This window comes from Oryzias melastigma, linkage group LG21 (assembly GCF_002922805.2).
Source record: "Oryzias melastigma strain HK-1 linkage group LG21, ASM292280v2, whole genome shotgun sequence".
NCBI classification, from domain to species: Eukaryota; Metazoa; Chordata; class Actinopteri; order Beloniformes; family Adrianichthyidae; genus Oryzias; species Oryzias melastigma.
The window spans coordinates 25,433,652-25,448,595 of NC_050532.1; the positions used below are offsets into that span (position 1 = coordinate 25,433,652).

General features: G+C 39.8%; 1 protein-coding gene across 5 annotated transcripts in view; it reads right to left on the bottom strand.

Moving 5' to 3' along the window:
- Positions 1-14,944, bottom strand: part of wnt6b (wingless-type MMTV integration site family, member 6b) — a 51,232-nt gene that overhangs the window by 19,717 nt on the left and 16,571 nt on the right. For 4 of the 5 annotated variants that reach the window (XM_024287107.2, XM_036209680.1, XM_036209679.1 and 1 more), the window contains one exon: positions 4,101-4,321. In XM_024287107.2, the coding sequence (XP_024142875.1) occupies positions 4,101-4,321 (221 nt within the window). Of the gene's footprint in view, positions 1-4,100; positions 4,322-14,240; positions 14,298-14,944 lie in introns of those variants that run through there. The other variant, XM_024287111.2, reaches the window with a different exon arrangement.

The window sequence follows — 14,944 nt, forward strand, 5'->3', positions numbered from 1 at the left end:
ATATTTCCGAGTTTTGTTTTTGCTTTAACAAAATATTACAGATAAATCAGTACAAGAAGAAAATACAAAAAATGTAAGTAAAAATAAAAAAAAGAAAACCAATGACGTAGAATTTTCCTTGATATATTTTTCATTTCCCTGCAATGAACCGGTGGCCCATCCAGGGCGTGCCCCACCATCACCCAGCAAGAGCGGGGATAGGCTCCAGTGACCCCGACACTTTTAAGAGGGACTGTGTGGGTTTAGAAAATGGATATTTACATTTAGAGTTCTTTGAGAAGGAAACTACTATACAAAAAAAAAAAAAAACCTTTTTATTTCATGTTTAATTGATGTACCATTGGTGTTTTTACAAACCAGGAGTCTGCTGAAAAAATCAGTCTACTTTATTGGATAACATACTATATTTACTTTAGATAAAAGGTAAACAACCTTAGAGTGAAGTTTAACGGAATATACTGTAAAATAGTTTCAGTTTGTGTCTGTGTGCAACTGGACTGATTGGCCCCTCCCCCTGGGGTTCCAAACAGGAAGTGGCCATTAGTCACAAGAAGCCAAAATCCCAAATCTATAGAAAATTACTTAGTCACTCTATTTGTCAGAATAACCATTCTTCCTCTGATATTGATTTTAAAAGTCTTCTTGGTTATCCTTTTTTTAATATTTTATAGTTCAAGTTATTCAAGTTATAAACTGACCAATCAGATGCCTCAATAAAAGTAGGAGGAGCCAATGTTCCAAATGTTTGACAGATTTTGTGTAGCCAAAGTGGTAGGGGGTGTGGCCTTCAAACAAGCCCACTCCTGATTGGTGGGAGTGGTTGCCATGGAAACGATAGCTTAGACCAACTCGGACCAATCACTGCTTACTGGCGTTCTCTGATTCAAACATGGTGGTGTTCGTATCGCAAAAAACAAAAAAAAAAGGCTTCTGAATTGACTTCATCGTGCTGGAACTGGAAGTTAACCATTTTCTATTTTCTGTGTCATGCTTACGTGGTCAGATATAGTGATAATGACTACCCCACCAAAACCACACACTTTTTGGATTGGCCTGAGATAAAATTGAGTTACAAAATTTTGTTTTTTCTTGTTGTATTTTTTACGCAGCCAAATCACAGGTAGTAAAGCCTCCAAGATATGTGAAACAAAAGTGAAGAAAATTCCATTTCATTTCATACAACTTTTCTGTCTTTCTATTTTAGAGCTTTAAACTAATATTTTCAAAGCAAGAGACTTCATAGTACCAAAACCAACTGCAGCTGAAGTTAATAAGACCCAAAAGTTATGCTGCGTGTGGGTGTGATCTAAATGAATGTTCTAATAAAATATCAGTCACATCTATTGGCTTATAATATAAAATGTTTCCACAATGAACTGAGATTTCTGGAAGTTCAGTCCCTGAAGAGACAAGTGGCTCCATAAAAATCTAATCACACGAGAGAAAAACCAACACAGTAATTGAAGAAGACCCAGCCGTGACCCAATATCAGTTTTATTAGAGACTTCAAAGAGCTGGAGCAAGATGCTAGGAGATCTTAAGGGAGAAGCTAAGAGAAAAGGCAATTTTAGCTAATCTTTTCAAGCGTGCCCAATCTCCTGAAGGGGAGAGTCAGTCAAGTGTGAATACGTCTGCCTTGAAACACAACAGCTGCCCTTGTCTGCTGAAGAGCCATCAGACGGGATCTGACCCCAGGGTTGATGTAAGACCTGCTGCCGACGATGTAAAGGTAGGAAAGCGTTCGTCATCATTTTGTAAGTGTTTTCTCAGAAAAAGGTTTAGCAAAGATTAATGCGGAGGGAAAATATTTTTATAGAGATTTAAGATGAAGTCGTCACATATTCAGAAGAACTTTTTTTTATCTAATTGATTAAAATAAAGTTATGTTTTTACAATTGCTGATGGAAGGAATACATTACTTGTGTTTTTAGAAGCTCCCAACAAGACAAGAGGGGTGAGCAAAAATTATTTTAGAAAGAAAAACATCCTCCAATGCTGCCACAAAAACACTTTTTTAAAAAGAAACGTCCAAACAGGCTTAAAAGTGAATGTCAGTCATTAAATTTGATGTTTTCTACTAAAGTTCAAAACATCTTTGTTGTTTGTGTTGCTGCTTTTCAAAAAGCTTCATCAGACCACATGAATGCTCGAAAACAAATTTGTTAAAGTGTAAAACTCTAAATGTATTCTCTGAATAAAGGACGATGCATTCAAGCCGATGATGATGAGATTTATCAACAAATCTTTTTAAACCAAATATTTGGTGCATTTAGTCAAAAACAGCAAAATTCAACAATAAAGTGTCTTTTTTGGCCAAGTACTCTTGGAAACTTCCAATCATGAAAACATTGATGTGACGACGTCGAGACACATGTTGGGCTTTTACCAGACTTCACCACTAAAATCAATTATAGTTAAACTATGAAGCAGCAGGTGATGACACAAGAATCCTTTGTTTTCTGCAGCATTAAAGCTTTGTGAATGAAACTCACTGAGCTCGAACTACAGAAGATAAATAGCTAATAGCATTTGTGAGGGACTTCTTAAATTATTTCTAAACAAAAAATTGCATGGGGGCTGTTACATCCCCTGGGGGTAAACCCAGCTCGGGTCTAGGGGGGACAATAATGGAAACTTGACATCAAAAATAAAAGGAACACAGTTTAGGGGAAAAAAGGGGAAAAGAGAACTAAACAAAACCAGCTCCACACCAACTTAAAAACCCAGCCTGCTGCTCTGCTCCCTGCCTTTCTTGATGTTGCCTTTTCTGTCTTAAGTAGATAACAGATGGAAATAATGCACATTGGCCATACCTGCCAGGTGAGCCAAAGTTCTGGAAGGAAAAAAGGTCTAGCAGTAGCAGCAGGGCGTAACAAGGACTTTTTGATGTTTTTGTCAAAAATGTGTCCAAGAAATAATTGATTGTCTGGCTATGTCCCACTGGGCGGAGACTTCTGAAGAAGACCCAGGACCCAGGACTACATCTATCGACTCGCCTCAGGTCCCCCCAGAGAAGCTGGAGAAGAATGTCTGAGCATCTCGGCTTAGACTGCTGACCTCACGACCCGGTCTAGGAGGACTGGAAGAAAATTGACCTTCTGTGTTGGACTGATTTTATGTTGACACTTGGGGACAGTAAGGCCAAAAAGTATTTAGTTAGACACCAATTGTAACAGTTCTCTCACTTAAAAAGATGAAGGAGGATTGTACGGTCATGGTGGTCACACTGGACAAACTGAGGGAATTTTTTTTTTTTGAGGAGTCTGGATGGGAAATTTCACATGTTTTGTACATAGAGTCAAAAAATGGTCGTAGAAACAAGTGTAGCTACGCAGAAACTAACACGTTTTGAACGCAGAAGCCAAAAATCCACATTCATGCACCTTTACTAAGACTTTTCATTGGAAGTGGCCACTTAAAGGTGAGATGCTGAGGACAGTGTGAACGTAGCATCAGACCTCTAACTTCTTCTTATTCTTCTCTTCTATCTTCCACTCACTATATACCTGTATTAATAACACCTTTTTTACCTTGTATTTTGTATAAATACACCTGTCCACAACTTCAAACAGTCCCATTCTGAACTCTACTATTGCTAAGACTAGAGATGAGCATCGTTAAGATTTTATTGATACTACTCCTCTTACTGATACTGCAGTTCGATGCGGTATTCTTGTCAATATTCCTGTTGATACTTTTCTTTGAAAGCCAGGAGGGAGAAGACAAATAAACTATGTACAAAAAAATCAAACAAAGCTAGTTAAAAACACTGCTTTTTCTTAAGAAGGATCAGTCAGTCTTGCATCCATCCATTTTCAGAACCCACTGAATTTGTATTTGGAGTCTCGGGGCTCCTGGAACCAACACTTGTTGGGCGAATGTGGAACATACCCTGATCAGGTTGCCAGTCTGCTGCTGGGCCAAACACATGCCCACCTAGGGGCAATTTAGTGACACCAATTAACCCCAGAAGCATGTTTTTGGACTCTAGGAGGAACTGGGATTCGAACCAGGGGCCTCTCTTTGTCACTGCACCACCATGCATCCTGTAAGTCTTGAAGTTGAAAAAAGAAAGCGTGTAAAAACAGTTACATACTCACCTTGCTGAAGTATTTTCCCAAAGTACTTGTTGTGACTCGTGCAGTTCCAGCGGCGGTATCTGAACTGGTACTGGCACTCACGGACCCCCAGCCGGGCCCCTCTGGCCACCTCGTTGACGATCTCCGGCTGAGTCTGGCACAGTTCAGCCTGCTTCCCCACCAGACGTTTGGCCTTCCTGCAGATGCTGTTGGGATCCATGACCAGAGGACTGCCCACCGCCCTGCAAAAACGTCAAAGGATGAAACTCTGGGCACCACAGTTTGTGAAGATCTTCGGAGGGTAAGATACCACAACCCCTCTGCAAAGTGCCGGAACAAATGCTTCTGTAAAGACCCACTCCGATTCTCTTTTGATATTTTTTTGAAGCGTTTCTAGTGTTTTTTTTTAATGATGATTATGCCATTTTAGTCAAAAATGTTTTTTAAAAAGTCGTTTTTTAAGGACACAGTTTCTGCAGAGCGGCAGCACTTTGTTAGAAATTCTCCACTGAGTTTTGGGCGGAACTGTTGGCGCAAAACAACCCTACCCCGACTTCATCAGACAAGGAAAACAACGACGTTCATGGATCTATTTGTCTGCGAGTGGATGTATCAAAATGGAGCAGAGCAGGGACCTATCTTCTATCTAACAAATACGGTCTTTTAGAAACTATATTTTTTAATCTGATACTGATTTACAACTATTTGCAAGAAGTAATACTCAGAAATCCATTTTAAAACCTCAAACCTCCTGAGACTCTGCGTCCTCACACGAGGACATTACATTTTTGCCTCTTGGCACAATGATTACTCAATTTTTAAAACCTTTGATCTGTTAGCTACATTTAGAAACACTGCCCCCTTCATCCTGTGGTGATATCACAGAATTACACCAGCATCAGTAACAAAGAATGTCAGGAAAGTCAATGAAACACTTCCGCAAGAGTTCCCAGAAGTAAAATATCCCAGATAAAAACTCTATCCAAATTTTTATGAATGAAATTCATGTTTTTTAGTGAAATACTCTCTCTAGTTATGGCATAGAGATTAGTCATCTGAGTGTCCATCCTCACAACCCCATACTTTCTGATCATTTTTTAATTACCTATCAGTTTATATTAGAAAACACCACAGCTCCAGTGATTAAGAAAGAGCTGAAACGAACATTATCTGACCGTTCTGTATCTGAATTTAAACTCTCAGTCCAACCAATGTTTAGTAACATGTTAGATAAATATTCTCAGAGCTCTTTAAGCCCCGTTGATAATGATCAGTTTGTCAATGATACCATGCAAGCCCTCAGAGGAACACTTGATGCTGTTGCCCCTCTGAAACTCAAGCTTGTTAGACAAAACAGAGTAGCACCGTGGTTTAACGCTGAAACACGTTCCCTAAAACAAATAACTCGTAAATTAGAAAGAAAATGGCGCCGTTCTGGCTCAGAGCACTCTCTGAATGCTTGGAAATGCAGCCTCTTAAGCTATAAAAAATCCCTGCGTAAAGCGAGAACTCAATATTACTCAACTTTAATAGCAGAAAATGCAAATAATCCACGATTTCTCTTTAGTACTATAGCCAGGCTGACCAGCAGCCACAGCTCGGTTGAACCACATATTCCTGCTACTATCAGCTCTGAAGATTTCCTTCAATTCTTTGATAATAAAATCTCAAATATTAGACAGAAGCTAAATGTGGTTATTCCCACTATCGACCCAAAGCAGGCAGAAGTTGTAGAAATAAAGGCATCCATAGAAACGTCTGTAACATTAGACTGCTTTACTGCTGTGGACCAAGCAGAAATAGCATCAGTTATTACGTCTTCTAAAACCTCCACTTGTCTCTTAGACCCAATCCCCACTAAACTTTTTAAAGAAATCTTCCCCCTTATTAGTGAATCCATATTAACCATAATAAATACCTCTCTAGAGACTGGTTATGTGCCTCAGTCTTTTAAATATGCTGTTGTTAAACCTCTTTTGAAAAAACCCAGCCTGGATCCTGACATTCTAGCCAACTATAGACCAATATCTAATCTCCCATTCATATCTAAAATCCTAGAAAGAGTTGTAGTAAAGCAGCTGCAGTGCCACCTACAGGACAATAATCACTTTGAAGATTTTCAGTCAGGGTTCAGACCTCACCATAGCACTGAAACTGCACTGGTCAGAGTTACTAATGACCTGCTATTGGCTTCAGAAAAGGGACTAATCTCTATTCTGGTCCTGTTAGACCTCAGCGCAGCCTTTGATACCATCGACCACAGCATCTTACTCCAGAGACTAGAGCATGACATAGGGATCAGGGGATCTGCCCTCCAGTGGTTTGAATCCTATTTATCTGATAGATACCAGTTTGTTAATGTAAATGGACAGTCCTCTCATTGTACTAGAGTTAGCTACGGAGTCCCTCAGGGCTCAGTTCTAGGGCCCATTCTGTTCACGCTTTACATGCTGCCCTTAGGAAACATAATCAGGAAACATAGCATTAACTTTCACTGTTATGCAGATGATACACAGCTGTATTTATCCATTAAACCAGATCAGAATGACCACCTAGAGAAACTGAATTCATGCATCAGAGACATTAAGACCTGGATGACAATTAATTACCTCCTCCTGAACCCAGAAAAAACTGAGGTCATGATACTGGGTCCTAAACACCTGAGAGATGCTCTCTCAGATCAGATAGTCTCCCTGGATGGTGTAAATGTTGCCTCTAATTCTTCAGTCAGAAACTTAGGGGTTTTATTTGACCAGGATTTATCATTTAAGGCTCACATATCTCAAGCTTGTAAAACTGCATTTTTTCATCTACGTAATATAGCTAGGATCAGGAATATGTTATCTAAAAGTGACGCTGAAAAACTCATCCATGCATTTGTTACGTCTAGACTGGATTACTGTAACTCTTTACTGATAGCATGCCCTAAAAGTTCTTTAAAAAGTTTTCAGCTTGTCCAGAATGCAGCAGCAAGATTGTTAGCAGGAACTAGCAGAAGAGAACACATCACTCCTGTGTTAGCTTCTCTCCACTGGCTCCCAGTTGAATTTAGAGTAAAGTTCAAAATCCTCCTGTTAACATATAAGGCTCTGAATGGTGTGGCCCCATCCTATATTAGAGATCTCATAGTTCCTTACCAACCAATCAGAACACTTCGCTCACAGAATGCAGGACTGCTTGTAGTTCCTAGAATTTCTAAAAGTACAGTTGGAGGTAGAACCTTCAGCTATCAAGCTCCTGTTCTATGGAATAAGCTCCCAGCTCATGTCAGAGAGGCAGGTACAGTTTCTACCTTCAAAACTAGCCTTAAAACATTCCTATTTGGACAGGCGTTCTGCCAGACTAGCCAGTAATCATAGAATAATTAACATAATGCTCCCATACTGTTCTGAAGTTTGGGGAAATAATTATTATAATCACATACTTCTCCAATATATGCTTGCAATATAAATTATGAAATATGTATATTCTCTACATAATAACATAGAAGGCTGCTAGAAGTTAGAAGCTGGGGAAAGTATGGTGCACTGGGGCTCTGTCCTCTTTTTCATCTACTTCTCCTCTCCTCTACTTTTTTATTTACTTCTAATTGTATGCCTTTGTTGGTGGTGCAGTATAATTCACATGTTTTTCCTTCTTTCCGACTCCCCTGTGGGAGACCGGGAGAGATTGCAGTTTCCGGGAGACTTGTTGGTGATCCTGACGAAGCCCCGCCCATCTGGATGAAGCCCCGACACCATCCTGCATCTCTGAGTGGGAGTGATTCCTGGTGGGTCGTCTGTCCTCCTGCTCCTGGTCGTGGACTGCAGTTCTGCTTCATCTGGACTATGGACTTAATCATCACTCGTCCCTCAGCTCTATATGAATGAACTCTACTCATATATGCAGTTTTAGCAGCTAACTTTTCTTTAACCGTTCTGGTATCGCCTGTCCGTCCTGGGATGGGATCTCTCCCTCATGTGGGAATCCCTAAGGTTTCTTCTTTTTTCCTGACTCAGGTTTTTTTAGGAGTTTTTCCTTACCGCGAGGGAGGGTCTAAGGACAGGGATGACCGTTCTTTATAGTCTGTTTAGTTTTTACCTATTGTGCATATTTTATGACTCCATCTGTGCATCTGTAAAAACTACAGGCATGAAGCCCAATGAGGCAAATTGAATTTGTGATATTGGGCTATATAAATAAAATTGAATTGAATTGAATTGAATAGTTTCATATGAAGTTAAAATTTGACACATTTCAATATTAGGCTGAAGCTAGGACAAAAGTAAAAGTGATGTCCTCATTTAAGGACAGTGGGATTATGTTCTGCCATTGATTCTACCGTGAGTTTAGCTAAACATTCTGAGATTTTGATGAGTTTAGAGTCATATTTTGGTTGTGTCACAGCCTTTATTTGCTTAGTTATGGGGTTTACACTTGAAAATATTGTAATTAAATAGTAAATTTCATTTGTCATGTGATTTACTATCATAAATATTATAATAAATACTAAGTATAAATGATGACAAGGCTGCACTTGAGAATATAAAACAGTTAGTGTGCAGGATTGTGCTGATTTTGGATTCTAACCACAAGAGAAAAATGAAATATTTCTAATAATATTTGGTTTACTATTATTTTAACTAATCTACCTTTAGATGAATGACATACACTGTTTACATGCCACGTTATTTCTGTTTAGTCATGTTTCCGGCTTTTACAAAAGAGCTCTCTGAATTTCCTGAATACATTTTGAAAGTAAAATTTTCAGTTGACCTGGTATATACTGTTTTTTTTTTTTTTTTTAAGAAATAATAAATGGTGGACCCACTGTCCTCATACAAGGACATGTTTCTGCAAAATGTACTTCCTGCACAAACTCACACTTTAGGTGTTATGGTTATTAGGTGCTACTTATCTCAAACAGCAAAAAAAAATACAGAATGCATGGGAGACTGAAGCTCAGGTCTCAGGAGGTTATAATCATCAGAAAGATGCCACAAGAACATGCGAAAAACACCAAAAAAACAAAATTTTCATTGGAGTGGGTCTTTAAATAAGTGAAGTGGAACGTACTCAGGAAGCATCAGAAGCATCTGAAGTCAGATGAACCAGAGTGGATGTTGTTGATAAGCCGCACTCAGAAGAATAGCGTGGCGCTTACAGAGTTCAAAGCCTCAAAGTTGGACGGCTTTCAACACAAAGGACGTTTACCGTCTATCTTAAAGCCGCTTAAGTTGATTACGGTTCACCAGCTCTTCTGTCTGTCATCATGCAGCTCGTCTGTAAATGTTCTGGCACTTTAGAGTTTCACTGCTCCAGCCACACGTTTCCCTCTGCTCAAACCCGGCCAGGCTGAAGTTCTCTAAATAAAAAACTGTTTGTGTAACATTAGAAACAGGCAAAAGGTCCAGCATGTGGGGAAAAGTAAATCAGGCTTGCCTGGTGCAGTTTAAATATTTTTTACTTTTATATACATTTATCAGTCGATGAGGCGAGCTGTGGAGCTCATCCTATGACGGATGAGTGTGTATAATAAAAATAAATAGTTTATTCTAACTCTTAATGGAAGAAAGAGAACTCTCTCTACTACTTTACTAAGATACCTAATCACTTACTTTTATTTAAAAGCCTCCATTAATCTATTTCATGTCACACTTAAGGGTGAATGAGGGCCCGCCTCGCTGCCGCGGCCTCGTCCTTGTTCATCACACCCCCTGACATCGCTCAGCTGCCTCCACAGTTTGTTTTAAGAAGCAGAGCAAACGCTCTCCCAGGTCCTCTCCTCGGGCAGTGGGGCTGAGGGAGACCTGCGTCTGTCGGCGTTTGGGATTCCATGTCAGTAAAGACATCACACCAAAATGTGAGCCAAAAACGTGACGGAAGTGGAAGCCGTGTTTCCTCTCTGCAGCAACCAAACGATCAGTCCAGGTTTTGGGTCAAACACATGAACGTGGAACATCCGCCTGCCCTCAAATGTCAGGAACACCACTACGGTGGTTCAGGTTTCTCTGGTTTCAGTTTATGTGACAAACTGGTCCAGCTGTGAAGCCTCTACTGGACCCAGTCGGACTCACGCTGACCTGACATGCACAGCCATCGTTGTAGTCCAATTTCAGAGCTGCCTCTTTCCAAATCATAGAAAAGAGGTAAAATCAAAGGGGAATAAAGAAAGAAATGGTTAATGAAGGCGATTTATAAGGTATTCGAACTCTATAAGCTGAAAAATTCCAAATATCATTTTATCTTTGTGTGTGGGACAGCTGCACTAAGGAACCACTTTGGTTCCAACCCTAGGAAAGCATTGGGTCCCATTTTTTAGCATAACTTCACCTGGATTTGAACTCACGACCTTCCAGTCCCAGAGCAGACGCTCTACCACAAAGCCACTGAGCTGTATAACCATAAGATGGAAATTATAGAGGAGATAATGCTCAATGTCCATTAACAGAAATTAAAACATGAACCATCCAAAATGAGGAGTCCCGAAAGGCCATACATTTCTGATAACAGACATAATAGTATTTCACTTATAACCCACTAACAAAGGAAAAAAAAATCAAATCAATTATTAGTACTTTAATCATTTTTATCGCAATTTTTCACAAGAAGCTGACTATTTGATATGCGGTGATACATGTTGTCATGGTAACAGCTGCGGAACCTGCACTGACCTCCTCGCTCAGCTGGTCGGAGGAAAGTGGAATACATGCAAGTGTCATGTTAAAGGAAAGTTCACCTCCTACTGCTTGTTTTTGTCCAGATGATGAAGATAAAGTTAGTTTTTAAAGAAACAAAGTTCACAAAATAGTTCACTAGATCACTTTGATTAAATAATTATTAACTCTGATCATTAAATATGGATTGACAAAGAAATCAGCATCAAGCATTAAGGTAAACAAAACTGTTTAAGATGAAAGTCAACACTACAGTTGATGGTAGAATGTGACGGAGATCCTGTCATGTCCGTCATAGAGACATGTGAAGGACAGAGATCAGAACTATATTTTTTAGGTCTCCATTAATCACGTTTTAATGGACCTCCAGCAGCCAATCAGAATTGAGAAATTCACCAGAGTATAGAGATCATCCAGTACTGGAGACATAGAATCCTGGTTGTATTCTTCCTGCACTTTGCTATAAAAAGAAGTTAAAACATTTACAGGAAGAAACTGAGATATCTCCATTCTCACCATTTTAAAGGCTTTTTAATGTTTCTCTGCTCATACAAGCCTGACTCTAATGGCTGTCATTATTCTGCCTCTTAATGATGACCTAAATCAGGTGCATTTAAGCAGGATGACAAACATGCAGGTTGTTTAGAGATTCTCAAAAAAAAAAAAAAATCCAGAAATGTGCTTTTATACTTATAAAGCTGGCTAGCTAAAAGGTGATTAATCAGACTCTGAATGCCACGATTGGATAGTGGAAGGAGGCGCTATGTTTACCTGGTGTTCAGATTTCACTGCAACAGAAACAATGCACTGCTTCCAATACCAACACAGTCTCACCCCCAACTCGTCATATATGGACGTATGGTTACATGTCACTTTTTGACATTTTTGGTGTCCCCAACTCGTCTTTTATTGACATGCTGGCCGTTCCCATCAAATCAAGGGTTCTGTTACCGTTCTGAGTGTTGTTTGGTACCGGGCCACGGACAGAGAAAAAAATCCATCCACTAATCAGGGGTCTCTATGTTTGGACACTCCCCCACTAGCTTCCAGCTCCTCACTACACCAGAATGAAGCTTTGGTGGAGTTTCTATAAGGAATATTTAACTCACTCGCTCTAAATGCCACTCATCAATCAAGCCCTCAGGTAGACATTTCTGATCTAGAATGTTTAGAGATAAATATCCATAAATTTATCTTGCTTCATTATAGATCTGAGATGTCAGTCTCCAGGCCTCGAGGGCCGGCCTCCAGCTGGTTTTCCAGAAACCATGCCTTATCTGCAGTTGAGTACCTGACTCAGGTGTGTTCAGCCAATAAGAAGCATCAATTTACGCTGGGTTTGTTGGAAAACATGTAGCACGCCGGACATTGAGGCATAGAGTTTGACACCCCTGTGGTAGATGGATTTGCTGGCCCTTCTCCACCCGGTCCTCCACCTGGACCAGTGCAATGTCATGGACCGGCTCTAAATCGCCATCAGTGTCCAGGCTCTGGGGTTTGTACTTCTATGGTCCGAGGCAGGATGTCTCTGGCTCCGAGTCTAACCACTAAAGATTATGGACTTTTGGTTCACAAATTTAAGCTTAATTTGCTTTATAAATGTCCTCCATCATCAGAAAAAGGCTACAAGAACATGTTAAAAACACCAAAAACACAATTTAAATGGAGCTGAATCTTTTGATGTCAAACAGAACTGGCTTCTTTATGAGTGTGAAACAGGAAATCCACAAAGTCTGAAGCAGCCAGCCTGGTTTTACAGCTGCAGAGTTGTAGTAGAAAACTCTGGAAGGATCCTGGTGCGACAGAGGGAGAAGCTCTGACAGTTGGAGGGAGGAAACATTCCTTCTGATCTCCTTTAGCAAAGAAAACACTGCAAAGTGGACCGGTGAAAGAGATAAAGAAACATTATGTCTGACAGATGATTCTGGCATTAGGTATTCAGTTTGACAAGTGAACCCGCTGTCTCTCCGTGTACTTCTCTTCATGAGTCATTTGAGCCTAGATGAACCATATCTTAAGAAAATCCTTAATCCTTAAAACGTGCCCTTAGAAAACAATCTGACACAAATCCTCACTGACAGCTGAAGGGCCAGAAGAACCGCTTTGATTTTGTATCCTTTAGAAATATTTGTAAAAAAAAAAAAAAAAAGAGCCAGTAGACGTGTAGTAAGTTTTACTGAAACACGCCTCCTCTCTGGTATTTTCTCTGAATCGGTGACTCCATCTTTTGCATAAAAGACAATGAAATTCCTGAGAGGAAGAACATTTACTTTCATCTCAGTCGGATAATTGAACAGTCTTGAACCAAAGCAAGTCATGGCCATAGAACGTCCCCCTCGAATCTCAAAGCCGCAACAGCAATTAATCGACTTAATGACCATTTACTTAATTTATTTAAAGTTGGACATTTTTACCAGGGAATGTACAACAAAATATATATGGAGCTAAAATCCTTTATCTTCTGGTGAAAAATGGGCACACCTGTATGCACAGGAAATATTAAGGTCGTAGTGCTAGAGACAAAATAATCATGAACATTTCTTTTCTACGGGCGACAGGTCGTAGTGAACACCTGGTGAAATGGAGACGTGATGGAAGGCGGTTACTGGCAAGAAGATGGCTAAGAAAGTACACTGATGAGTGTCTATAACATATAGATTGTTGGGAAAACAGTAAGAATCAATGAGTATTGTTAGAAGTTAAAAGTTGTTTTAATGAGCCTGCATTCATCCCACCACATTTCTATGAGTTCCTGTGTCTTTTTGATGCTCCGCCATCCCATAATGCCCAGCTATGGAGGCCATTTTGGTCAAGGTGTTCCACTCTGAGCATAGACTCTATTCAGACTTAGAGCGAACCGCAGAGATCACCTCAAAAGATGGGTCAGAGAGCAGTTCCATTTGGGTGTTATTAGACTGAAAAAATGTTCCTTTTTTTTTTAGGAGAAGTAAACTCTGGTCAACTTTAAGCAAACTAAATGTGTCCAGTCTGAATATACCCTTAGAAATGAGTGTGCACATCCTACTGGCACTTATGTTTCACCCCCTGTGTGCAGCATTTGCACACGGTCAGTAGGGGATCAGTATTCACACCTAACTAACAATAAGAGTGTGGTATAAGAGCACAGCATTACCTGTTCGTCATCTGCCTCACAAATACTTCACAATACTACACTTCCCACATGCACAACAACGGTACATTCCACTTTAAAAGGGGTCATATCATAAAAAAAATCTACTTTTCGAGCTTTTAAGTGTGTTATACTGTTCATTCCTCACTATAAAAAACCATCTAATTGATCCGTTCATGCATTTAAGAGTAACCTTCTAAAAACCTCTGCAGCAGCCCCTCCCATACCCACGAAAAACGAGCGGGTGAAAAGCCCCCTCCAGAAAGAGTCTTCTCTGCCAGCACCGCCCCCCCAGTCTAACACCAATACTCAGTTTCTCCACAGAGCTAGCGGTGACCAGAAAAACATTTTTAGATTATTTTAAATGAAAAATACCGTATATCTTCCAGTTGTGTCCTGTCTTCAATAACTTCCAGCTCAAACTGGTGTTTGTCACTTTAGAGGCGGGGCTCCTTTAAGACCCTCCCTTCCTGTCGGGCACAGTTGTGCAGACGTCGAGTGTATTTGTGTTGAGAACCAGGGTAGCGATGGCCAGGGCTACTACAGGCAGATATATGGTATTTGAAGAAATGTGGATACTGTTCGCAGCGACAGGCGGAGCTTCAGGAATCAAGTCGTTTTACTTCCGGGTAGGAAAAAAACTCACGAAAAATAACTAATATTTCATATATAATTTGTTTTTTAGTGTTGGGTCCAAAGGTAATATATGATCATATATATGGATATATTTGACTCTGAAAGGCTGAAGAAAATCCTGGTATGACCTCTTTAAACACTCTGATCATCTTTTGATCTATTTTCAAATCATTCCCAGTGGTCTTTTAATTAGGATGATGCTGTTTTTAGCCAAAATTTAAAAAAAAAATGTTTTCTAGGGCTGCCACAAATATATATTTTTTCACATTTATTTTTCCTGCTACTCCTGATTCATTTAAGCAATGAAATATTTAGAAATGCCATTTTGAGCTTAATTTTCTTTATATCTGTCCTCCATCATCAGAAAAGGAGCACCAAAAACACAGTTTTCATCAGAGCGGGTCTTTAAATTAAAGTCAGTGCAGAAACAGGCCGGGGCTGCT